The sequence below is a fragment of the Coptis chinensis genome, chromosome 9 (genome assembly GCF_015680905.1).
Source record: "Coptis chinensis isolate HL-2020 chromosome 9, ASM1568090v1, whole genome shotgun sequence".
In the NCBI taxonomy this organism is placed as follows: Eukaryota; Viridiplantae; Streptophyta; class Magnoliopsida; order Ranunculales; family Ranunculaceae; genus Coptis; species Coptis chinensis.
This window is the reverse complement of record NC_141464.1, coordinates 30,991,210-31,018,488: the sequence shown is the minus strand read 5'-3', so window position 1 is coordinate 31,018,488 and position 27,279 is coordinate 30,991,210. Positions and strand designations below refer to the sequence as shown.

Sequence of the window (27,279 nt, the reverse complement as noted above, 5' to 3'; positions counted from 1 at the left end):
TCTATAATAAACATGTCTAATTTAGGATTGGATGGATTTATTTACTTGTTTTTATTTAGTTTTTTATTTTACGCATGTAAAGTGTATATTATTTATATTTATGATGCCGCTTCTTTCTTGTTTTTTGTTTATACATAGTTGGAAAACTAGCTAATTGGTATTTATGTTGACTATTATTTTCCTTGGTTTGTAAATATAGTATAGAATGTCAGAACCAATAGACAAAGAATGGATGAGTGAAAACGAAAGAGGCGGCGTAGTCTATTCATTGGGAGTTGCGGTTTTTCTTAAATTTGCATTGTGGAAGTTGGGCGGGAAGAAGTGTCCTTGTTCGTGCAAGAAGTGCCAGAATAGGTATTGGTTGACTTATAAAGAGGTTGGATACCATTTAATCTCAAAAGGTATAGAGAAGTCCTATCGTGTATGGACTTTACACGGTGAGGACTTATCTAACGCTACTGTTCATCCTTCATTGGTTGCAAATATTGGGGAAAAAACCTCGGTTGATGATGGGTTTGAGATGGGGGACACTGAGGAAGAAACCATTGGGGATGTCGGGATTGGGATGGGAAACTTTGTCGACTCTGCTTTTGGATTACACGGTGATGCGGTGACATGTGATGGTAGTTTGGGAATTGAATTTGATGAACCTTATGTTCCTGAACCAGACTTAGGAAAGAGGTATTATGATTATAAGAAAAAAGAAACTGAAAAATTGTATCCTACATGTGAGGGTCCTGAGACAACTCTCTCAGCACTTGTAGAACTTCATAACGTAAAAAAGGAATTTGGTTGGTCCGAACCCGGTATGACAAGACTCTTATCCTTGTTGAGGCGATGGTTGCCTAAAGGTAACACCGTCCCTTAGAAGTATCCGGTAATGAAGGAGATGTTGAAAGACTTAGGAATGAAGGCTACGTGCATTCATGCATGTGAGAACAATTGTATCTTATATTGGAAGACGAACAAAGATTTGACAGAATGTCCCAAGTGCCAAGCACCAAGGTTTAAAGTTAAGGAGGGAGTAAAGGGAAGAAGAATTCCAAGGAGCCTAACAAGGTAATTGAGACATTTTCCTTTAATTCCAAGACTCAAGCGGTTGTATACTATACCGTGGATAGCGCATGAGATGACATGGCATGCACGAGCAGAGACTTCTGCGGCTTATATGCGTCATCCAATTGATTCAGGTCAGTGGAAAATTTGTAAAGAAAAGTGGCCAAACTTTGCTAATGAGCAGCGCAATGTTTGGCTTGCAATTGCAACCGATGGGTTTAATCCAGCGTGGCATTGGTCTACTAGTTATAGTTGTTGGCCTGTTATCACTATGCCTTACAATCTCCCCCCTTCTATGTGCATGAAAGCAGAGTTTCAGATGTTGTCTTTACTTATACCCGGTCCAAAGGCACCAAAAGGAGACATCGATGTTTTTCTTGAACCATTGTACGATGAGTTGAAAGAGTTGTGGAAAGGAGTGCCGGCTTATGACATGAACAAAAGAGAAAACTTCACTTTGAAGGCTATGCTAATGTGGGGTATCCATGATTTGCCTGCATATGGAAACTCAGCGGGCTGCGTAACACATGGTTACAAAGCTTGTCCTGTTTGTGGTGACAATACTTCTTCCATATATTTGAAGTCTAGTAGGAAAAATGTATACTTAGATTACCGTATATTCCTTAAAGGTAATCACCCGTTCAGGAACGGCAAGTACTTGGGACTAGTGGGTAGCAAGAAAGAAGAGCGTATAACTCCTCCTCAACGATTAAATGGCGATGTACTTTTGCAAACATTGAGTTATGTATAAACCTGGTCAGAAGCGAAAGAGAGGTGGTCAAATTGTGGTTGACGACAATGAAGGTAATGAAGTTACATCGGCATGGTATAGAAAGTCCATATTGTTTTTCCTTGTTTACTAGATCTATCACAAAGTTCGTCATGTTATTGATGTGATGCACATTGAAAAGAATGTTGCAGAGCACATACTAGACACGATCCTTAATAAGAAAGACAAATCGAAAGATACAGTCCAGGCACGAGAGGATATGAGGGAACTTGGCATACACCGGGATCAGTGGATGCAAACTGACCCTGCAAGTGGGAAACAAGTTAAACCTACAGCACCGTTCTTCCTAGATAAGGCAGAGAAGATGGATTTCCTTAAAACTTTGAAAACTTTGAGGCTCCCTTCAGGTTTTTCATCTAATTTGAGTAACATTGTCAGTCTTGATCCACCCGGTTTGCTTGTAATGAAGTCACACGACTATCATGTGATTATGCAATATCTTTTGCCCGTGCTACTTCAACATGCTTTTCCAACTCATCCTGCTTTGCGGAAAGCTCTTCATCAGATAAGCTTATTTTTTAACCTTTTGTGTTCGAAAGTTGTAATTCGGAAAGAAATCCAAGATGCAAAGTACATGGTTGCAGAGGCGTTGTGCGTGTTGGAAAAGTACTTTCTACCATCATTTTTTGATATTAGCATTCACCTTGTTGTGCATCTAGCTGATGAGGCATTGATGTGTGGACCAGCTCGAGATCGTTGGATGTATCCGTTTGAGAGGTAAATAATTCTTCTTTCAATCCCAATTTTTTTTCCTTGCTTTTAAATTAAATTAATTAATGCATTCATGGGTTTATCACTTAATTAGGTCAATGAAGGAGTGCAAAGATATATCCGGTAACAAACGATTTGTTGAAAGATCGATTGCAGAGTCGTATCTTGTCTTAGAGTCTGTTAGGTATGCAATGGAGTACATTCCAAATTCACAGCCCAAGAATCACAAAACCACTGGTCAAGTGTTTCTAGATGAAAATGAATATAACGATGAGGGTTCTATGCTTGAAGGTAAAGATGTGATTTTGTCGAAGGAGCAATTTGTACAAATCCGTAGATGGCTACTTTTCCGTTTGGAAGTCGATGGACTTGATGATCACTACAGGTGTTAGTTTTTGGCATGAATGTTTACTTCCCTATTAATAAATTCACACATATATACTAACTTCTTTGAATAAATTGTAGTGAGTATCGTGAGTCTTTGCAATCTAGTTCCCGAGGTAGCAGAAAAGGAATAGCAAAAAGGCAGTAATAGATACAAACAGATTTTATCGACTGGTTATATAATAAGGTCTTTGTTAATTAGGATAGTAAGTTATGCTTTTATGTTATTTTCACTTTTTGAATTGTGGTATGTTCTCTCTGTAGTTGTTGGAGAATGGCGACACTTCATCTGAATTGTGGTTCTTTGCTAGAGGGCCCTTGTTCAAAGCTAAAACTTTTCGAAAGTATCACATCAATGGTTATGTATTTTTTACTAAGTCTCATGATGAAACCGTTCTTACGCAAGACTGTGGTGTTTGCATGAGTGGAATTACTATATTTACATCAGGTAGGAAAGATAAAAATCCTATCGATGTGTCTGCTAGGTGGTATGGAGTCATCAAACAGATACTAGAGGTGAATTATACAAATTTCAAGGAAGTGGTGTTTTATTGTGACTGGGTTAGGGTGGAAGATAAGACCAATGGATGTAAGCTATGCCCAGACTCTAACTTGGTGGTGGTAAATTTTAATCGGCTCAAGAGTTCCGACAAAATGTTAGATGAGTCGGCCATTTGTGCCAAAGAAGCCCATCAAGTGTTCTATTCAAGGGATTTGAAATATCCTGATTGGTGGGTGGTCATACATTCACCAAGGCAAATGACTAGCGAAGTGGACAAGCTAGAAGCACCAGAACTAGAAGACTTCCAATCTACTCTTGCAGAGCAACCTCATTTGAGATCACTGTTAGAACCACGTCGTTGATTGTAGTGTGCAATAATTTTAAAAACATGTTCAAATGTCTGCCTTCCTTTTTTGATGATCATCTTAAGATTTTCTAGTAGTTTGGAAAATTAATTTTGGATATTATGGTTAATTTGATAGTGCATATTCTTTTATTTCTTTTTGTTCTTTTTGAATAATTGGTTATGTCATATTTTAAGTGTTATGAAATCCTTAATAATTTATTTTCAAATGTTGTTGGAAATTGTTAGGCTATTTTTAAATAATGGAATCAGGTGGTACAAGTGCACACCCTAGTGCATCAGATGCCTCTTCTCCCACAGGTCAATGCACTTCTCAGTCATCCAAGAAGACACAATTAATGGGTCCCTCCGGGAAAGTGCTTGTTGAGTTATGGCCTAATGGCCAAATTGTTGGACAAAATGCAAGCAAGTTCAAAACTGTAATAGGGAATGAAGTGAGGCTTAATATCCCTATCAACACCAAGGATTGGAGACTAGTGGATGATGGCTTTAAGGATGCAATTTGGAAAGCCTTGACGGTAATTATTTTTATTTATTTATTTAATGTGTTAATTAAATAATCAACTTTACCATTCAGCTTTGTCTTAATATATTATTTCTTATCAACTGTACTCATGATAGGAGGAATTCGAATTTAATGTCGAAAACTTTGAAGCTCGTCCGTTGGTCGAGACAAATTATTCTTAAAAACTTAGGACACAGAAAGCGACGTATAGGTCAAAGTTTTTGGAGAAAGCTGAAAACATTGAAGCAACTAAGGCAAACTGCCCACCTGCTATTAATCCAGCTCTTTGGGTAGATTTTGTCGACTATGAGCTTCAAACTAAAGTAAAAGAAAGGAATGCGAAAAATGCGGCAAATAGGGCCATGAATACTATTGGTAGTACTAATGGTAGGAGAACCTTCTCCCAAAGGCATAACGATCTGGTACGTATCATTTTCTAAATTATTAAGCCTTTTGATTATGTATATAGATATGAATACTATTGTTGTCCTTTTTGAACCACTATTACTAAGCAATGATTATTTGCCTGTAGCAACAACAAAACCCTCAAGCAAAAATAACTCAAGTTGATGATTAGCTTAAGGGCCGTGAACGCAGTGATGGAACAGTTTTGGAAAGTGCTTGGGAAAAATATGTGAGTAGAAGTTTTACTGCTATCTATTTGATAACTTCAGTTTTTGATTGCTACCGGGTATATTTTGGGCTATTTGATTGCTCTTTTAAAAAAAAACAAATAAATGCAGGATCAAGTGAAAGCAGTTAAAGAAAGAAGATTAGCATCTGGAGAGACTGACACGGGAGACATCGACTCCGATGCATTGGCTGAAGTACTTGGCAAGGATAAGAAGAACTGTGTTCATGGAGTTGGTTCTAATATCACTAGGAAGCAGCTACAACATGCTGCTGTCGCAAACACTTTACTCAACCAAATGGCTACTACATCAGTTGCAAAGGTTGAGGCCGATGTGGCTACATTTAAATCAAAGGTCGAGACAGACATGTCTGAGGTCAAATCAATGCTCAAGGTCAGTTTTTTCTTGGCAATTACGGTTAATGGTTAGAGTTAGTAATATGTAATCCACACTTTAAAATTATCATGTCATCATCTATACCCGCACAGGTTCTCCTTCAACAACAACTAGGCAATACTACGGCAGGTAATAACGTGACAGCCAATGCCGAACCACATATGGGTGTGGCTACACCTAGAACTGAAATTGGTTCTAGTTCCGCTCAACACCATTCTCCAACAACCCCTCAAAACTTGACTCCTGCTTTTGGGTCGCTTGAACAGCCTAGAGTCACATTACTAGATAAGTTTGGTACAGAAGTTGCTAAAGGGTCTATTGATGTAAGTGTAAAAATTTGTCATAGTAGAATTCTGGTTGGTGGAGAGAGAAGAGTGTATATTGATGAAGTAATGGTTCCCGATGCTGTTGTTTATGATGGTCCACAAGATGGTAATGAAACTTTGAATGCTTGGCTTGAAGGAGGGTGTATAGCTTGGCTTGATGGGCGATTGAAGTATGATTGATGTTTGTAGGATTGATGTTTGTAGGTTTTAGACCTTTTTTGAATTTCTCTACTTTTTTCTCTTCCTGCTTTAATTTAAGCTCAAGACATATTTTTATGTGGTTGTGGTTGCCATGACTTGGAACTTTTTGGGTGCGTTGTCATGCCTTGAAATTTTTACATGGTTAGTCTTGTGTAGTTGTAATAATATAACAAACTCTTTAGCTGTCAAATCTTTTTATTGGTTTTATGTCGTGACTTGCCTTGTTGTAAACAAACCAAGGCCTTTTGTGTATTTAAGTTTAAGTGCAGATGGCGGATGTCGAGATACTTGGAGCAATTAGTAGTCGGTAGGGGATCGTAAACCCCCTGGTTAGTTTTTGTTTATTTTTTTCTTCTTCTTTTTATTATCTATTTTAATATGAAGTTCTTATTTTCATTTATATCACTAATAAATGTGTAATTTTTTGATGCATGTGAGGTTCATAATGTTGGAGAAATGCTTTGTTGAGTGTCAACCTTCCAACACAAGTAATAGTTTTTTTCTTGAACACAAGAAATCAAAATTCTCTGTACTCGTCTTATCTATATCAGAATCTGTATTGGGCCGATAGTGGTGACTTAGTGGCTATTGCTAGCGACACATCCTTCTACATCCTGAAGTACAATGTAAGGACTCTCTCCTCTCTCTGCTTGTGTTTGAAGAGTTTAATTTTTCAGTGCATCTGATGATTGATGACAGGGCAAGTTTCAATTTCAATTAAAACCCTAATTTCAATTGTTTATGGGATAAAGTCATTTCAGAATTTCAGAACCACGCATGAAAGTCAATGAGCGTGATAACAGAAGGTCTCCACATCTTGACCAAAAAGTCAAGAGTGTGAGAAAGATAGGGAAAATTAATCATGGACACGAATGCAGGTGAATTTAATTAAACATTCATTGAATTTTTTTTTCGACACGTTACAATTGCTGATTCAATTTTTTTTTTTTTAAATTGTCAACTTGTAACTTTCAAACTATGGTTCAACCGAACACATTACACTGTGATACAAAGCTCAAGATTGAAACAAAGAAAGTAAAGGGGATATAAAAATTTGAAACTCCCTCTTCTATATCAGTCTACATTGTATTTTTTCTGCTCACAGCAGGTTCCATGAGGTATCAGGACTTCATAAATGCAACACTAATCCACATTATGAAACCCTAGGAGAAGAGAAGTGATGAAGCCAACAATGATAGTCTGAATCTCCTTTACAATTACCCTCCAGTTGAAGCCGTTCTGTTCAGTGGGTTCCACCTGGTTATCATGTTCAACTAGTCGATTTTCATTCTCTCCCCGATTCTCATCTCCGGGTTGCCCTCATTTCGGCAAAGCATTTTCACCATCCGGTCTAGCGGCACCAAGAGCATTCTCAGCCCCTAACGGGGAGGTTGTGGTTGTGGAGGTGTCGCTGCCCTATGCATGCCTTGTGAAAGCCACCGTATCAAAGGAGTGAGAGCTCTAGTCCGATAGAAATAAACCCGGTGCTACAAAACCGAAGCGGGGGCAAGTCTGTTTTGATCCATCTTGGTTGAACACAAAAAAATGATACCGCCAACCGATGATCGGCAACAAGTCAAGTTGGAATGAAGTGAAATCTCCTCCTTACAACAACTTGTCTTTGTGGTGCATGTTGTTGCCGCCCCTCTTGTCCATGCTCATCAGCCATCGCTCCATCCTCAGTAGTAGTTCTCCTTGTGGGTACAGTGTAGTTAAGAGGAATTAGTGTGTTGGAAGGAATTCCAGACATCGGAGGCATAAATGGGAAAGTGGGCACAGCATAAAGACCAGCACCAAGGTTAGTCTGTTGTTCTTGATTTTGCATAGGAATTAAGCCGGCACAAAATGCAGGGTACATGATTGGAAACATCATCTTGATATCACCATTAGGAGATGTTGGGAAACGGTGGCTTTGAGACGCCGCTTCGTTGATTTGGGTATTGAGGATCTAAGAATTTACTTCCGTCGTTGCCATTATTATTGCTTGATTCAATTGATGCTTACCATTTTTTCAGATTGAAGATCGGAGTTTTGGGACACATTCCGTTGCTCTGAGAGACTCCCTAGTTCATCTCTCAAGAAGATTGCACGTGTTGTTCAATTCAAACATTTCAGTAAGAATATAGAAAAACAATAAAATTTAGATTAATTTGTTTTGAATTTGTAACTGTTTGATTGGGATGTTGTGTTGTTGTAGACCGCAGTGATCTCGTTGTTCGAGAAGGAGATAATGGGGATGGAACTTACTTCATATGGGATGGAGAGGTAACATGTTGTTGTTTATTGATGTAATTGTTCAAGTTTATTGATGTTGCTAAATCAATGATCTTGTAGGTACTGTAACTCCTGTTCACGAGGCAGATGTAATTGTTTTGTCTAAGGTATTTACCTTCTTAAATACCAGTGTTATTGTGTCAATTTTAGCATATTTACACCCCCTACCAACACATGCACACACCGAAAAGCAAGGACGAGATAGATTAGATTCTGATGCATTGTAATTTGATGATGGCAGCTCACCTGCTTGGTGTTGCCTAATAGATACAGTTCTTTAATGAAGCCAAAATCGATATGGAACGTTGATGGTACACTATGCTCAATGTTGGAACATTTACTGCAGTTGGAGCCAATAGACGTAAGTTTCATTATTCGATTCTTTTACCATCTTGGTATTAGGAGAGGATACAAAAAAAAACCACAATCTAATTAATTCATATATTAGATGAACACAACTTTTTCATGAGTAAGATATAATTTACCAGTATTGTGATTTGTACTCATCCTTTTTGTTTCTGTCTTTTTTAAGGTCAACACTTTACATGGATTCACTTTGCGAGATGCTCCGAGGTTTGCACAAGTTTTTGGAGGACAACTGGTTGGTCAAGGTGTCCGTTCTAGTCTTCGTTTTTGTTACTTCAGTTTGTCTCAACTCTGTATATCTCTCTTTTCAATCTTATCTTTTGGAGTATAGTCTGATCTAAGAAGAAACTCGATATTAAAATTTAAAAACATGCAAGTAGCTTTCAAAATCTAACAAAGAAAATAATCCATTTTCCATCTAAGAACCGAAAATTTTGATATAAAAATACTTAAACTTGTTGAAGAGTTAACTTTCACAAGAATGACAACTTCAGCGCTTGAATGGACACAATAAGATTCTTTTTGAACCTTCCTTTAGAGTGCCTCCCATTTCTTTCAAATCCTAGATCAGGAACAACTACAAATGCAACAAACTCTTTTTTTGCTTTTATCTACAACAACATCCATTTTAGATCATCCGCCAAAGATTTGTGGTAGAAACAAAGAGATCCTTAAAATAGAAGAAGAATACTATACATATATCTAGTAAACTATAGTGAGCCAGTAGTAGATTTAGTGATTCTTTGCATAAGGTGCACATGGCAGCGATAATTTCTCAAATGAATTTGCCTCAGTGATCAACGCTACCAATACATTAATATCTAGTTGATGTTTTATTAATAGATAGTTTTTTTCGCAGAATTCTTAATGCACTGTATCTCTAAAATATTCTGTGATTTGCAAGCCTTGGCTGCAGCATCAAAGACTGTTGATTGCCTTAAGTTTGTCCATAGTTTGCAGAGTTGTTTTCTTCTTGCTGGGGATCTTAAAGGTGAGTGCATTTTCTATGTCTTAGATTAAATAGTCACCAGGGACGCCGTCACCAGCCGGTGAGATAGCATCAGTAGCTGTTTATGATGGACCATAGGATCTTATTGCTTCCTTGAGCCACGTTTTATAAGCAAAAATGACCCCATCAGCATGGTCCTTTTCAAGATGTTGCTTTCAGCACTATTATTGGAGCTACCAGTGCACCATTCAAATCGAGTACATGCTTTTTTCAGGACAATAATGAGATTATAGGTCATAATCCCAATGCAAAAAAATTGGTCGGCATAAGTAGGTGTATACTTGTAACCCTTGTGTGGTTCATGAATAAACCTTTATTTATTTGTATTCTTAACATAATCTTGACTTATTTCTTTCACTTGCAGTCAAAATTGGACGGCCTGGCTACCGGGTAACTAAGCAATTTGATCTGGAGACAAAGCAGCGGTCTCTTCTCTTCCAGGTGTTTATCTTTGTCTAATACCATCCGTTTAGTTAACTTCTATGACATTTTTTTACCAGTATTCTATCCTAATGCCTTTGTTAAAAAACATTTTACTAGAGCTAGTAAAGTCACAAAAACCATTGTGGGGTCACTTTGAAGTGATTTGTATGGGCTTAAAGTATGTCTTCGATCTATAGAAATTAGTTGTTCTTATCCATAAGCTTTATTCAAATAGTGGTCTAATAGCTGAGGAAGTGCTCTTTGCAAAGAGTGACATTAGCCCACCACACTAACCCACTCATCATTTCTTCAATTCTCACAACCCGATGAAAAGTTTCTTAAGAAATTTTGTAATGTTTCTCTCACTTTTTCAGTTCTTGCCGGGCTTTGTCAAATAAGTGGTGATATCGTGGGAGAAGTTATGGGAATTGCAGATGTGCACCCAAAAACCGATGGGGAACCCTCGAGAGAGAGCAATAATAGGCTGGCGATGGCGACCAATACAATGGGATATTCTATGACGACATATTAGACATCCCAAGATTAGGTTAGGTGAAGTCATTTCTATATTTGTAAATTGGGATTTGAATTGGTGTCTATATTTTTATACTGATTAATGTTTAATTGATTAGTGGTTTTGTTTTTTGTTATTATATGTTGATTAAGTTTGTGGAATGTGATATCTCTATAAGATGGAATATTCATATGCGCTAGAGTTAGATATGCAGGGTGAACTTTTTTTGACATTTTGACCGGGGAAATAAATAAATATTTATTTTTTTTTACTAACAAAACTTTAGTAACGGATATATCTATTACAAACATCGATATAAATAGCAAGTGACACATCTATTACTAACGGATATATCCGTTACAAACATCGATATAAATAGCAAGTGACACATCTATTACTAACGGATATATCCGTTACACTAATCGATATTAATAGCAAGTGGCACACCTATTACTAACGGATATATCCGTGACATATGAAAATTGATTTCCCGCTAGAAAAGTAACTAAAGAAGCGCCAAACGTTACTAACACTTACATCCGTTAGAAATGAATAGATTCAACAATTGGCTATCCGTTACAAAGAATTATAGTAACGGATATAAGTATTACTAAGATTAATTTAAGTAACGGTTATATCCGTTACTAAATTTAGCCTAAGTGACTGTAACACCACAGAGCTAACGGATATAAGCGTTAGTAAAATTATAAGTAACGGATATAGCTGTTAGTAAACACCTTTTCTAGTGTAGTGGTTTGTTGAGCAAGCCCTACATAACTAAGTGTAGTTAGTATTACGATGATTACATAATATGCTCACTATTTGAGAAACTTATATGGAAGTTGTGTTTAGGAGTTGCCTCTTAGGCAGAGTGGATCTAAAATTTTGATGATATTACACTCATTATTCTATGATTAAACAAACCATATTGAATTTGACATCAAATTTCACCTCCTTAAAAGTGGTAGTATGAAAAAAAAAACAATTAAATGCTTTCTTAAATTTTTTATCATTATTATTTTTTTGTCATAATGTTTTGTTTTGTATTTTTTCCCCTTTTATCCAATCGGAGAAATTCCAGTAGATGATAATTAATCACGTTACAAGAATTTTGAATGTAGTGATTTCTCACTGATGTTTATGTTTTGTAGCTTTTGGGTTCTTTAATTACATAGCAAAGCAAGATGGTCCCTGGGTCTTGGTAAGCTTCCTTAGTTTGTTATTGTCTGGAATGCCCAGCCTAAAGGATGATCTTGATGCTGGTAACAATACTACAGACGGAATGGTACATACACTTATCTACAGATTGTAGCTCGAGTGTCTGAGGCTATCATTTTAATGGTTAGCATTGACATGTTTCTGTATTACTTTTTACTTTGTTCTTTTTCAAATGTTTTGCTCGAGGGGTATGAGTATGGAAGATTTCTGGTAGTGATAAATTCAGTTTGGAATTTACATATTTCTATTTAGACTCCAGTTTTTTTTCGCACTTTCCGTTCATATAAACTAAGACTCGAGTAATAGGAAGAGAGATAGAGCAGATTTTTTTTTTGGATGAGTAGAGATAGTGCAAAACTAGAACCATATTCAGGTGATGCATTACGAATTTCCAATCAAATAACAGTTGGTCTTTACTTGCTATTTAAAATTTTGATTTTATTTGTTCTTACAACTCGACCATGAACTACGTAATTGTTCTCAAGAATATAATAGATTAAGTGAAGCCGAGTATCAGTTGAAGTAACAAACTGAATCTCTTGATACATTAGTTTAAGTGACTAGTAGGGGATAATTTAATTCGGTTATGCTTTTCTATTTTCATCTTTGTCCTTCCTGGTAGTTTTAGTAGATTACTATATATTTCTGCTGGTAGTTTTAGTGACTTACTATATACTAGAATATTTCTTATTTCTTATTCCTCAATGACATAAAAAAAATAGCTTTGCAAATAATGTTTGATTATTAGCTTCCTTTGATTTCAGCATGTACATTTTGTTTGGTGCATATTCACCAAAACCAACCTTAAGTCCTAACACATCTTAACTTCCACATATTCCCATGAATTGAATGAACCTCATGAACTCCTCTAGATGATTAGTTAACGGTGGTATAGTGCTTAACTTGGGTGTGAAGCATGTGACTGTAATACTTTTCAAGTTCATGACTATGTAGATGGAACACTTTCAATGATGCAATGATGCAATGGGGAACTGAAAAAAATTGCTTGCGCGCTCAAGGCTTTCTGAAGGTGTCAAGGTGAGTGATGATAGCACAACTCTACTTAGTTTGATACATGTTCCATGTGCAAACGCTCTTGCAAAGTGAGCGTGATTTAAGAAGATCTTCTATATGAGATAAAATATAGAAGCAATTTTTGAGAACAGGTGTCGTGTATCAGTGTATGTAATAAGTATTTCACAAATAGATCAAACAGTTGTTGCTCCACTACTCTCAGGTAATCTCCCACCCATAATCGTTAATTGGGTTGTTCTTCTTTTTGTTCAGATCAAAGAGACAGCTACCCCGTCTTTAATCAAATCCTTATGACCAAGCAAGAACTCCCTCGCTGAGTACCCGCCCCTCTTTAGACTAAAATCTGGAAAAAAAAAAACGTTCTACGTATATTATTGATTGCATTTAGTATATTTACCATGGGCATCAGGTGAAGTGTGAAGTTGTTGCACCAGTTTGAATAATCTACTTATATTCCTTGCTTTGGTGTTTTTTAGGTTCATTTTATCTACTTCATCATCTGAAATGGCTATATCTTAAATCGTGTATTGTAGATTGATGACTGCTATCGAATTCTCGGATACGCGGAAGATCCTATACACTTTGTTCAAGTTTATTTCATTACAAATTTTTCATTTCAATGCGTTAAAAATATTTTGATTGAATATTTCCATTTCAATTCATGCCTTCATCAGCTATCGCTTACTCATTTGCAAGAAAGTTGAATGACATAGACTAAAGGTACCCCCCCCTAACTTCAATTTTTATGATTTGAAGTTCTATTTTTGAATACACTGCTGGAAAGAAAGAAAAAGTAGGAATATGAACTAATTTATCTACTTTCATTTCAATTTGCAAAGGTCCTAATAGGTGTCACCCATTATCTTAGAAGTGGCGACAAATATATTCTTAGTTATGTTTATTATTATTTTTATTACCATTTCTCTTTCTTCAAGTAGTGCTATCTTGACATCCTTCGACCTCAACAGTTTAACGACACACAAAATTCAGCAGGTTCAACAAACCATAATAGAGAAGATATTCAACTGCATAAGCAGGAGTACTTGAAGAAGTAAACAATGTTGAATGGCTTCTAGGTGTTGACAATCTAAAAAATTCAACCATTCAAACCTTCTGTTGTTGGTATGTACTGACTCTCTTTCTTTTTCTTTTTAGCCCAACTATATGATCTTCTATTTCATGCATCCAACCATTTTTCATGATCATGTATACTTAACATAGTCATGTGTTTTTGACATTTAATTTACTTGATCTGATTGCAAGTCCGAATGATGTTAAGATCAAAATAAAAGTTGTAGGTGGAAGTGATGTTCACTACCAGCTGAAGGTAACAATCTTACTTCTCTTAGATTTGATCTTGCAATTTATGTTACTTGATACACACTAAATACTTCTTCCAGGGAAATTTAAATTGTCTTTCACTAATTTGGGAAAGAACTCCTAAAAGCGTCTGTGATAAAAGAGGCAGGGATAGACATGATGAGCTCACCATTCAGTGTAATATAGAACTTCTTTTCTCTAGCAGCAGTGATAGAAAGGAGTTGAAGTTGTGGGTTGTGGAGGATATGATCGTGAGAAGGAGCAACATAACCTACGAGGTGCATATGATCGTGAGAAGGAGCAACATAACCTACGAGGTGCATGTGTATTCTCAACCTTTGAAGCAGAATATAAAATTATTGGAATACAAGTCATATGTTTGTAGTTTTCTTTACATTGTCATTCAGGTTGTTTGTTGCATGTAACTTTCCTATGATATGGATGTTTCAGTGTTGGTGAGTAACTTCAAATCTAGCTAAATAGTTGTGATATTAAGCAATTAAGATTTGAGATCAAGCATATATCTTTGCATTGTGGTTTTCGAAGTACGAGTTTGTTTTTTTGGCAAAGATATTCAGACTTGAATTGTTTAGATTTAATCAAAAACTTATCAATTTAATTTTGCACTTACTAAAAACATGTTCAACAAATTAAATTACTAAAGTTTCGTATATCCAACTTCTAGAAATTTTATTCCCACGCACTTGATTATCATTAAACAATTGAACTCAAATGATCACATTTCATCTAAACTAATAGAAAAAAAAATGATCAATTAATCTAAACTATAAATTGCTAACAAAAATGATCAATTAATCTAAACTATAAATTTCTAACAAAATCAATGATATACAATTTTTGGGTCACTTAATTATAAGATCATCCACTATTAATGTAGCAAGCCTGGCAATAGCCGGGCCAATTAGCTAGTTGCTAACAAGGGGTGAGAGTTCCTATCTTAAGAGAGGAGATCATTTAGGTTCAAAGGTAAAGCAAAAATTATTATGAGTTTAAAGAATGGTAATTCCGGATTTACCATAACCTATTAAAAAGGACGTGTACTGTTAGAATGGTAATTTCGGATTTAAAGAAGGGTAGAAATAATTATGCTCCTAGGACATTTCGATTTAACTCTACTAAAGACGCTGTCCTTTTCTGTTTTCTCAGTGCTTCAGCCTCCACGTCAAAAAATAAAAATAAAAAATAGTTATACCCAAAATTTAGAATTTTACTCCAAAAGTTGAGTATTAAAACTTTGCCCCCAAAATACAAAACCAACGGCATGTGTTCTTAACCGTTGCAACTTGCAACTCTTCAAACTTCTTAGTCATTTCATTTCAGACAGTTTCCTCCCAATAGAACAAAAAAAACATTCGATCTCTTCAGATGCTCTTTCTCTTCTCTTTCCATTCCATTCTCTTTTTCTTATATGTTATGCTGACTGACAAACTCTTCATAAAACGTTCGATGAAATGCTCTTTAATTTTACTTAAAAACCCCTATGCTGCTTCAGAATCAGTTCCCAAAGTGTTTGATAGAAGTATAGAACGCCCTTTTGTTGAGAATGTTCCCCAAATGTTCCTTTTTCCATTTTATATTTTCTTAACATGTTTTTGCCGCTCTACTGCTTCACAAATGTCATACTGATCAACTACAGAACCCGTCATATTGTTCTTATCTACAATAGACGGAAGTTTAAAAAGGTTATATTGTTTCTAATTTAGATTTATCAAACTCAAATTCATAAGGTTGGTTGATGTCTTTGTATCTAAATTCAATTGTAGATCAAAACAACGGCAACTTCCTTGGACCAGATTGGTAGGTCTAAGAAACATTGGGAGAATAGAGATGTGATACTGGCTCTAAAAAGCATGGCACAAAAGAAAAGAGCATCTCAATAGTTTAGGGTGAGTTAGTTAGTTACTAATAAATATCTTGACATAAAGTTTTTTATGATATTTTTGCATCCCTCTTATCCAAATACTGTAACCCAAATATAGCACGCACTGAGTTAGGGCTGAGTCACGCACTGAGTTGGGGCTGAATCAGACCGAGTCAGTGCCGATTCAGGCTGAGTCACGCACCGAGTTTTAACCGATTGGCACTGTTTTTCGAGTGTAATTCATCAATTGAGAGGTGGAGAAGAAGATCAGAACTCAAGTCGACTAGTTTGTGCTCGGATAGTCAGCTTGTGAGGTGAAAAAGGAATGAGCTTTGGGAAGAAGACAACTGAGCATAATCTTATTTGAGGTAACTAAACTGATTAGTGTGATTCTTCTCATCTTTTACAGTTGAGTTTGGTTAGTGTTTGAGCCCAGTTTGATGGCGGTGCCTGCCTAAGGTGGTGGTTTATCCCAATGTTACGGCCTGTCCAGAGTGATTCCGACGAGATCTAGGTCAACTCCGACCATCTTCAGTAGAACATATCCTCCTCGATGTATTACTCTACCTGATACAGTGAACTTTAGGTTACAGAAGCCTCCCCTCTCTTGTGATATTTTGGTTCCAATTCAAATTGCTAGTCAAATTCGGTGGTGAAAGTCCGGTTAAGGGATTCAAGTTTTGAAGTTTGAAATAGTTTGTGCCTGTTCTCTGTGGGCGATTAAAGTGGTGCTTCTGTGGGAGTTTTAGGTAAAGATCAGCTTTTACCAGATAAAATTCCATATCACTTCTTTGTAGTCGGTACAGGTACAGATCATCCTCTTTTTAAGCTGATCTTGGTCCTTGTTTTGTTGGAGACAACTTGGGTTTTGGATTACGGAATTTGCATTTTCAGGATTCTAGATTAGAGTTGGTGGCTGCTGTTTCTCTAAAATTTTCTGTTGTCGGTGGTAATTTTGTGGTGAGGTCTGTGTGGTTGCTTTAATAGACTGATTGGTGGGGCATAGTACAAAATATCTCGATATATATTGAGATTTCAGAGAAGAGTATCGAAATATCACTATACTAATTTGGATACATACCAGTGTAAATATCGACGATATTTTTTGATATATCACGATATTTCGACGATATGTTTTGTACCCGATATTGTCGGAGATAATTGGTGCTGGTGATTGCAAACCGACGAAGGAAAATAAAAAAAGGCTACTCCTACAGTCCTACCCTCTCCCACGCGAGCGACTCTACCCTCTCCCACGCGAAATGAAGATGGCTATAAAAGTTCATTCTTCTCCACTCTCGGTCTCTCGCACACCTCTCAAACTTAACAAGTGAGTTTAATTGTATTGTTTTTTAACACTTGAACATGGCTATTTATGTTGTATGATCTAAATATCTGATATTTGATTAGTCATCAGTTAGAATGTGTTGTTTTGTAGAAATGAAATTGAGATTTTTAATTAATTTTGCTATATTTATTGTTGTCGTTTTTGTTTCTTTTCAATTGTTGCTTGATAAAATTGAATTGTTAATATTTTAAAGTAAGAGAAAATGCATATGAATTTTGTTAAAAGAATTAGTTTAGTAATTAGTGAACCTAGTAATACCTGTGAAATACCTGCAGCACCTATTTGCCCAATCTGATACAAAAAGTTGGCAAGGGCACTTTACCAACAATAAGAATTTCAACAAGCACTACCGTGATGGTAACTTGAACTGGTCAAAATTCAGTTCTCTAACTTGAGCTTGCAAAAGCTTTAAAAATCTATTAAGGTATCGGTTTCAACTGGATGAAAATAAATAGCACACTTACTTCAGCATGCTTATGTTGACGCATTCTAGATGTTTTCGACATTCACTTTCGGCATTAGTTACGAAATGGTGTGACAATGTTTGAAGTACTTTGAGGCACAAGTTTTTCCTACTAGCTAGAATGCGGCGTGTGAGACATGTTTGCGAGGGAAAACTGACGATTTTCTTCGAGGAAGGGGTTTCTGTAATCTTTATCAGTTAGAAAGTAGTTCCATCCTATTATATATCTCGGCGAAGAAGCACTCAGCCAGAAGTGGTATTTCTAAATTCTGACCTTCCGTTTTATGTACTAGCTTTAGATCTTTACAGTTGTGGCCGATTGACCTCTATTTTAACTGTAGTTTTCATAGGGGTAGGGCTGGTCATCGAGCTACCCGAGTCGAGTTTTGCTATACTCGAGCTCGACTTCGCAACATCTGGCTTCGACTTCGAAACTCGTGATTCGAGCTTAATATTGAAGCTCAAGCTCGACTCGCCTAGTTATACTAATAGCTCGAGCTCGACTTGTTTTACACTTTGAGCTCGAGCTCAGGTTCGAACTCGAGTTCAGTTATGCTCGTTCGAACTCGAACTCGAGCTCAAACTTGAAAAAAATGTATATAAAACATTAAAACTAGTATAAATTGTAAATTATAATTGGGTATAAAGTATAAAATGTCGTATAAATTATAAATTATATACTACGTATGTGCTTATAAAACGAGTAGCTCGCGAGCTACTCAAGCTCGAGCTCGACTCGAGTAGCTCACGAGTAACTGGCGAGCTACTCGAACTACTCGCTATCTAGAATGAGCTTTAAATTAAGCTCAAGCTCGACTCATACTTTTGTGCGAACGAGTTTGAGTCGAGCCTTCGACGAGCCGAGCTCGAGTTATTCACGAATAGCTCGACTCGATGACCAGCCCTACATAGGGGCATTTATAATGGAATATAGGTATGACACTGACGATATATGTTTGTAAGAGAGGGGTTTTGATGGTAGCAAGGGAATGTAATGGAACTAAACTATTTCAATATATGTTGCCGGCAAGTGTAATCTAGTCATTTTCTTTTCCCTATCACGTTAACAGAAAGTATTGTATATCGGATTTTGTAAAGGATGGTGGCGAACTGGTGACCAGGGAGGAGAGGAAAAAGATGGTGAAAGAACGTAGTGATGCGGGGGCATCTAGTTCAGGAAAGCGTCCTGCAAGTGAAGTGGAATTTGTGAGGTCGTCGAAGCAGCCTGGAGGGGACGCGCAGTTGTCGGGGATTATGATTTCTGCTTTTCTTAACTGCCCTTGAGAGGAGGGGCTGGTACTCGGCCCTCCTCGGGGAATAGGAGGGAGGGCCTCCGCTTGAGCTGGAGGAGGTGAAGTTTGTTCTGGAAGTTCAGTGGTTTGAAGGCGGGTGCCTCGAGGAGAGGCGGCCAAGGTGGCCAAGTCGCATCTTGCATCTTCTGCAAACTTCACCGAGTTTAACCGGGGGAAAAAGCGGGAGAAAGCGTCAAGCTGGGACTGAACTTGAGGATGCCCGTCTTGGAGGGAGTGGATGTAGGCACGGGTTTTGGAATGGACACTTCTTTGGAAAGGGGGAAGGCTGCCGCTTTTACCAAGGGAGGCGGAAAGAAGCGTAACACCACGCGGTCCGGTGATGAACCGGATCGCCACCTGGTCTACGTTGATGGCGGTCCGGGGACGAAAGTGCTCTGTGAAGAAAACGGATGCAGCTTCAAGGTGGCCCCGATCGCGGCCGCGGTATCTGGATGTTTCATCTTGGATGGGGACGGGAGGGAGATGGACACCAAGAGCTTAAAGGCGAGAATCTAAGAGCGATAGATCCGGCTCAATGCTTGGCAAGCTTTGATGTTCGTGAGGTGTTGATTTATTTTTGATGAGCGATCTGAACTTAGATGTTATGTGTTATTATGCACATTTGTTGACCGGGATATCAAAAGTTGAAGCGGATAGCACGGATCGCTGAGTTGGAGAGTGGCGAGCTGCAAAAGGTGAAGGATGAGTTGGCGAATCTCCGGGCTGTCCAGGAGATAGAGAAGAGGGAGGCGGAGGAACGTCGAAGAAGAGTAATGATGGCGCGTTTGGAGAGGATGACATTGGCAGTCTGAACGCGCAAAAAGTTGAAGGAGGAGCCGGCTGCCAGAATCGAAAGTATGCCAAGAAATGCAAGGCCATTGCCAAGGAAAGCACGGGATGCATACAACTTTCGACAAATATGAGGACCTAGAAACGACCTACCTTCTATTGAAGTGGAATCGAGAGCGGGCCTAGGTACACCGAGGAGGAAGTACACAGGAATGTTGGCGATGTTTAGATCCCACCGGCATTGTCGTTCTGGATATATGTATCGATCCACAATAGTGTGTAGAAGTAACTATCGTGGTCGAAGTGGCTAAGGATATTTGTCCGCAATGTTATAAATAAAATATGATGATATAGTTAAGTTACGAATGTCTTAAGTATTAGTTATATTAAGCTTGATTGAATTGTGATTTGCAAGAGGGTAGATCCTACTAACTCTTTGTGCGGTATGCTGTCTACCCTATGAAAAACTAACTTGGGTAAAGGTAAAAGAAAAGTTAAATATAGTTATTTTGTATAATCGCGTATATGATACTTTGATTATTTTGTTAAGGGGAATAAGGAACTATGATGCCTATGAGGGAGGAACTACCTACCTTATCCCTAAATCACTCACACCAGCTTTATGCTTACCCCCTCGTAATATGTTTTTTGCATGGGGGTGCGTTCTGTGTTGGAACACGGATGGAGAACAAAGCGATGGGAGACCTAATCGCTGACTAGAAGGTATTGTATTTGATCAATTTTATTTTTTTTATGATGAAGTTGTATCATATTTGAGCTCTTTTGTTTTGGAAGATGGGTTTTGATGTATAAGTAGTGTGGAGGACGTGATGTATATTGTTGAGGCTGTTATGATAACGTAGAGATGTATGTATGTTAGTTTGTATTGTATAAGACCTATATTAGGGTTTCTGGGATTTGTTTGTATATAAATTGTTTTCTTTTGATTTGAGGGTTGGTTACTTGACTTAACTGGCACTAGTCAAGATGGTTAAGTAGCCGGTTCTACGAATCAGTATATCTTTTAGTAGGTGGGTGTAGTTTTATTGGATTTCCAAGTTATGACAGGATTTAAGTTTATGAAATGTTGAAAATACAGAGGAAATTCTGCCGAAATTTTTGTAGGATTTTTTTGATTCGAGGATTGGTTACTTGACTTAACTGGCACTAGTCGAGATGGTTAAGTAGCCGGTTCTGCGAATTAGTATTTCTTTTAGTAGTTGGGTGTAGTTTTATTGGATTTCAAGGTTATGACAGGATTTAAATTTATGAAATGTCGAAAATACAGAGGAAACTCTGCCGAAATTTTTGTAGGATTTTTCTGTCTCTGTGTAGTTTAGGTTTTGCTTAGTTGGTCTATATCACGTCTTGAGTTTTGTAATAATTAAAGATGCCACGTGTCTTTGGTATTCAGTGACTGTTTTATTGTTATCTTCGTTCTCTTATCTCTCTGGAAATGCTAGGGCTAGTTGTTCTTGTGTGTGTGCATCTGTGCTGAAGATTCATACGTGAAGGAATCATCATAAGAAAAGATGATGAAATTAGTCTCAACAGAAAAGATGATGAAATCGGTCTCAACAGAAAACGTCTCTAAAATCAATGAGAGTTATATTGATAAAAGCATGGGAATAATGATGGTCAATGGTCCGAATGAGACGATGGGTAAGGTTCTAGAGTTCTTGCAAGAGGCAAAGGATCATGATCATAGAAAAGGAAAGGATCTTCTTGATTCAGTGTTGTTTGTTGGGAAGTACTTGGCGGAATCACCCTTTGCCTGCATGCTAAAGGTTCTGGATCTTCTTGAGTACCTTCTTTCCATCAAGGGTGAGGATGAACCAAGACCATTCTATTCTGTTTTATTTATGCTTCCCCTATTGTCCCAAATAACAACCTCCATTGAAGGATGTAAAATCCTGGCTTCAACCAAAGGACTGCAATATGTTGTAGATTGCCTGATCAAGATGATGGATGCGGTTTATGGCAGTGATGGGGAGGATACTAGTGTGAGCATAGTTTTGGCAAGTGATGTAATTGAACACGTCATATTGACAACTGATGAAGTGGATTGGAGTTGTGTTGGTCGTCTCCTAAAGACGTTAGAGTGTTGGATAGACTTTATAGGCGAGGCATCTATGGACATCAGGGTTACATGCCTTCACGCTCTCATCATGGATTCAATCACAACAGAAGATCTAATAGATGCGTTATATGATTGAACGCTTAGTGCAAGTGCAACAAGTATTGTAATATGTAGAAAAAAAATTCAAGATTCATTGTTAAAGAATGAAAAGTCAATGTAATATGTAGGAATTCTGAGGTGTATTTTTGAACATTAGAGAGTAATTTATATTAAAAGTACTTTATATTAAAAGTACGACTGTGAGGGAATAATATAGTTATATATATTATGCACGTGTCCAACACGAATTAGGAAAACTCATGGAAGATTGTTACAACATAACACCTCATCCAGAACGAGGTGACAACCTCCAGGACTCATGACAGATCGTTACAACATAACACCTCGTCCAAAACGAGGTGACAACCTGTCACATGCACGCAACGGGCAGTAACGCTCAACGTAGTTGTGTTAGTTAAAGTCGTAGCATCAGTCGTGCTCATGAATACACTGTCTAAAAGCTCATTTATTCTCATCAAGACAGAGACCTGAGCTGACGGAGGAAAGGGGGGAAGCATTGGGTCCTTACCTATAAAACAGAGGAGAGGAACTACGTCTGACTTGATTCAAGTTCATCACAAAAACTTGATATGTAGGCAGCTCATCCCAAAGCAAGCTCAGTCAAAACTCGACTCATCACAATCTTCCCCATTATTCACACTTGTAAGGACTGATCAAATTCAACCTTTACAATGACCACATTCAAAGAAAATATATATATATTTGTCGACATTTGTGGATATTTATCGATATTTGTCGATATATCCACGATATTTGCAGTCAGAAATACCCACACATAGTCTGTGGATATTTGTCGATATATCGCGATATATCCACGATATTTGCAGATGCCCCAATGTAATATATCCCCACACAGGGGGATATATCCACGATACATATCCATAAATCAGAAGTCGATATTTTGCCATATCCTGATATTTTGTACTATGGGTGGGGCTATTAATTTCTTCTGTTGGATAGTTATGTATTTGGAATAGGAAAGGAGCATGCTGAGTTTTTAGCTATATTTCCTCTATCTCCATGATTACAGCATGGAACTGCCGAGGTATGGGTTCCCACTCGGCAATTCAATCTCTAACAGACCTGATTCGAGTAAGTCAACCGGATGTGATTTGCTTGGCTGAAACTATGGTCCAAGAAAAAAAAATGGAGATGGTTCGCAAAAGAATTAAGTTCGGGGGTCAATGTATTGTTCCAGCGGTGGGTAAGAAGGGCAGATTGGCTATCTTTTGGAAGGACGGTGTGCAGTTAGACATTTTAGGTGCTACTTCTAATCATATAACAGGTAAAATCAGTGTTTATCCTTCTCATTGTGATTGGCTTTTCTCATTCATTTATGGTGAACATGTTTCCTCTCGGAGGAAGAGAGTATGGGATGAATTGCGAGATATGGCCACCCTCATTCTAGGACCTTGGCTTTTGTTCGGTGATTTTAATGCCATATCGTCATCAACTGAGAAGATTGGTGGAAATGGTCATCTAAGTTGTAGCATGATTGAATTCAATGATATGATTAGCGACTTGGGGCTCATTGATTTGGGATATAGAGGCCTCTAATTACACATGGTCTAACCATCGTTTGTTTAGTGATCATATCCTTGAACGTTTAGACCGAGCACTTGTAAATGCGGATTGGTTTGAATTATTTCCCCATGCCTCAGTACAAAACATTCATATTAACTATTCTGATTATTTATACCTCTCTATTAATCTATCTGGCACCACAACCAACTCAAAGAAACCTTTTTTTTTTTTTTGATATGTGGACCATGGACCCTACTTGCAAGGACATAATAGACTTAGCTTGGAAAGAGAAATCATCTGGTTCTCCTATTTTAAATGTCCATTATAAGATGAAGAACACAAGTACCAAGTTGCAAAAATGGAATGTGGAAGTGTGGGATTATCACACAGTAGATAAAAAAGGTTCGAAAGGAGTTGGAGCTTGTTTGCTCTGGTAATATGAATGATGCAGCGAACTATTACAAAGCTGAAGAACTGACACAACAACTCCAAAAGTTACTAGAAAAAGAAGAAAGTTTTTGGCAACAAAAGGCAGGATTCAATTGGATTAAAGGAGGCAGAAACACACGATTTTTTCATCTCCCCAATGTTTATAGGCGAAGGAAGAATAAGATAGAAAAACTGAAAGATGATGTAGGGAATTGGCATACTGACGAAAAAGCGGTGGGTGCAAATGTTAATGACTATTTTTGAACTATTTTTACTTCTTATAAACCTCTTCCAAATGTAGACCTTCTTAGCTTTTTCAAACCTTGTATCACTCCCCGTGAAAATCTTAATCTCACTGAAGCCCCTACTGATGTAGAGATTTGGAACACTGTGAAAAGTATGGGAACTCTTAAGGCCCCTGGTCTGGATGGATTTCAAGGGGGTTTTTTTTTCAAAAGTATTGGGATATTATTAGGGAAGATATCAGTAATGCAGTCAAATATTTTTTCACCTTTGCAACCTTAACCCCTTGCATTAATGAGTCTTTCATCACCTTGATACCTAAAATTCCCAACCCAGACCATATATCGAAATTCAGACCTATCAGTTTATGTAACTCCACCTATAAGATTTGTTCAAAAATCCTTGCTACTCGACTCAAATCTCTCCTACATAAATTTATCTCCTCGCTTCAAGGTGCCTTTGTGAAAGGCAGATCTATAGGTGATAATATAGGGTTAGCTAGTGAAGTCCTACATAACATGAAGAGGATGAAGAAATAGAAGTAGGGTTGGATGGCTGTAAAACTCGATATGGCAAAAGCTTTTGACAGGGTAGAGTGGTGCTTTGTGGATCAGATTATGGGCAAGTTAGGCTTCTCAGCAAAATGGAGGAGATTAATCCAACAATGTATTAACATAGTATCATATAATGTGTTATTAAATGGTGCCCCACTTGATAAGGTTTATCCTGAGAGGGGTATTCGGCAGGGAGACCCTCTTTCTCCATACCTTTATATTCTAGTTGCTGAAGCTTTCTCCAGACTACTGATAAACGTAAAAATGATAGTTTTACCTACGAATAAGCTACAAGACTCAGTCGCAAGTAAAACTAAAACTAATTCTGATTGTGTTATCAAAGTTTATTTTACTCTCGAATCTATCGAAATAGAGTGGAGTAAAAGATTCAATCCACTCCTAGTTCTTTAGCATTCGATGTTTCCTAATATTATCAGTCCTAGCTAAAGTTAGTGAGAGTAATGGTGGGAATTTATACTATGATGTGAATTCAACTAACAAGATACGAATAACGAAATGACGGAAATACTAAGGTTTGAATCTAGATAAAGAATTAGGGGGGATTGAATCCACCTTGAATCCAACTTAATAAACTAGCATAGATTTTTGTAATCAAATTCTTACGTTCTTACGATAAGAATTGGTTGTTCTAATCCCTAATCATTCATGACAATCTCTACCAACTAATGACTACCATGTGAGGAAGTTCTACCCATTCTCATGGCGAATCAATTACCTTCTTGAGTGGAATAGACTCTTACAACGATTCTACACTACACAATCAAGTTTTCATCAAGGCTTCATCAAACCCCCCTAATGGATTTCTCATGGAATTCAAACAAGAGATCATATAAAGATTCTAACTTTACTAAATTGAACTAATCAATAATTCAAATCTAACTTAACAACTAAGAAATGATTAACAACTAAATATGAATTTGACAATTCTAAAACTAATAAGAATTTAATTAATAAACTAAATTAAGATGAAAATGAATACTTTATTATGAACTAATATTTGATTCTAAAATAATAATCTACTTGTTCTAACACTTATTAATTGAAAGGTAAAACTAGATATAAAAAAATAATTGAAAACTAATTAATGGAATAAAATTCAAAACTAGATCTAGAACTATCTCTAATGGCTACCTGCTACCTAACCTAATTCTTTCTTCAGAGTTAAGTCTTCTCTATTCATATAGAGGAGACCAGATCCACATTTTCGTGCATGGGCTGAGGAGCCATGTTTTGGGCCAGAAAATCGAGCCCAAAACCCAATCTCTTCAGTCCACAGGGCCCTTTTCAGCTAGATCTGACTTCAGTTAGCTTTTCGTCCACTTTTGCTCCTCTGATTAGGTTAAGGTTTAGATCATTGGAAATCTCTTTCCGAGCCGGTCGTTTTGACATAAGGTAGGCCCAATTTTGAGGCTTGAGTCCAAAGATACAGTCTTTGGAAGTTCTGCTGACTTTTGTGTGTTGTTTCTGCCCGCGTTGACTTTGACTTTTCAGCTTTTGACCGGGTTTTACAAAGGCTTTTTCTCCTTGAATCATGGCCTTTAATCATAGAACTTCTCAGCAACCAACCCTTGCTCCTTTATCTCGCCAAAGTGGCACATTTCTGCACATAATTGACTTCAATGCCTGAAATACATAAAAGCACGTAATCAGCATTAACTCTTATTTATTACTCGCATAATTGGTCTAAAAGTATTATTGTTAAGGGGTTAAAACTACAGTTTTGGGCTCTTATCAACTACTAGATCAAGCTGAAGATGAAAAGATTTTAACAGGCATAAAAATAAGGAGGAATGCACCAGGGATAAGCCATCTTTTCTATGTCGACGACTCTATAATATTCTGTAAAGCTAATCTAGCGGAATCTACAAAAATGAAGGGAATAGTGGAGACTTATTGCCGTGCCTCTGGCCAAACGGTAAATTTTGAAAAATCTAGAGCCTATTTTAGTGGAAATGTTCATCCTAGACACAAGAAAATGCTCATGAAAAGATGGAAGGTTAGAGGTTTTGATGAAAAGGAAATGTATCTTGGCGTACTTGTTCTTTTGGGTCCGAAGAAGAGTGTTGATTTTGAATATCTGGTTGAAAGAGTTCAAAGAAAAATTACAGGGTGGAAGGCTAAAGTCTTGTCCCAAGCAGGCAGGACTACACTTGTTAAATCAGTAGCTCAAGCAATTCCAATTTATGCCATGAGTACTACAGGTTGCCTTGTAAAATCACCGACAAGTTGGACAAAATCTGCAGGACTTTTTGGTGGAACGGGACTGACACGTCCAACTCATATCACACTCTGAGTTGGGAACGGTTATGCAAAAGCAAAGATAACGGTGGCCTTGGGTTCTGCAGCAGCAGAGATATGAACAAGGCACTCATCAGCAAGCATTGTTGGCGACTAATTAAAGATGAGCTTTCGAAATGGTCGCAATTGTTAAAAAGTATTTACCCTAATTGGTGGAATATGACGGAGATGAAGGTGTTGCCTAAGGGTACTTCTTATTTTTTTCAGAGG

At 37.4% G+C, this 27,279-nt stretch overlaps 3 protein-coding genes, 2 long non-coding RNA genes and 1 pseudogene across 5 annotated transcripts; 5 read left to right on the top strand and 1 right to left on the bottom strand.

Annotated features, from left to right (window-relative positions):
- Positions 1-1,129: 1,129 nt before the first annotated feature.
- Positions 1,130-3,805, top strand: LOC147475545 (uncharacterized). Its single transcript, XM_086585444.1, has 4 exons — positions 1,130-1,801; positions 1,920-2,563; positions 2,652-2,880; positions 3,206-3,805. Exons 1-4 carry the CDS (start codon positions 1,130-1,132, stop codon positions 3,803-3,805), a joined length of 2,145 nt encoding a protein of 714 aa, XP_086441570.1.
- A 3,032-nt stretch (positions 3,806-6,837) lies between these two features.
- LOC147475544 (uncharacterized) lies at positions 6,838-7,909 on the bottom strand (annotated as a pseudogene).
- A 46-nt stretch (positions 7,910-7,955) lies between these two features.
- Positions 7,956-8,504, top strand: LOC147475543 (uncharacterized). Its single transcript, XR_015207673.1, has 3 exons — positions 7,956-8,132; positions 8,202-8,248; positions 8,383-8,504. It is a non-coding gene; the product is annotated as an uncharacterized LOC147475543 (long non-coding RNA).
- Positions 8,505-9,410: 906 nt separating this feature from the next.
- On the top strand, positions 9,411-10,369 carry LOC147475542 (uncharacterized). The gene is made up of 3 exons (XR_015207253.1): positions 9,411-9,498; positions 9,881-9,957; positions 10,314-10,369. It is a non-coding gene; the product is annotated as an uncharacterized LOC147475542 (long non-coding RNA).
- Positions 10,370-21,332: 10,963 nt separating this feature from the next.
- Positions 21,333-22,016, top strand: LOC147475541 (uncharacterized). Its single transcript, XM_086585442.1, has one exon. The coding sequence runs from the start codon at positions 21,333-21,335 to the stop codon at positions 22,014-22,016; it is 684 nt and encodes a 227-aa protein (XP_086441568.1).
- A 4,625-nt stretch (positions 22,017-26,641) lies between these two features.
- LOC147475540 (uncharacterized) lies at positions 26,642-27,064 on the top strand. Its single transcript, XM_086585441.1, has one exon. The coding sequence runs from the start codon at positions 26,642-26,644 to the stop codon at positions 27,062-27,064; it is 423 nt and encodes a 140-aa protein (XP_086441567.1).
- Positions 27,065-27,279: the final 215 nt, after the last annotated feature.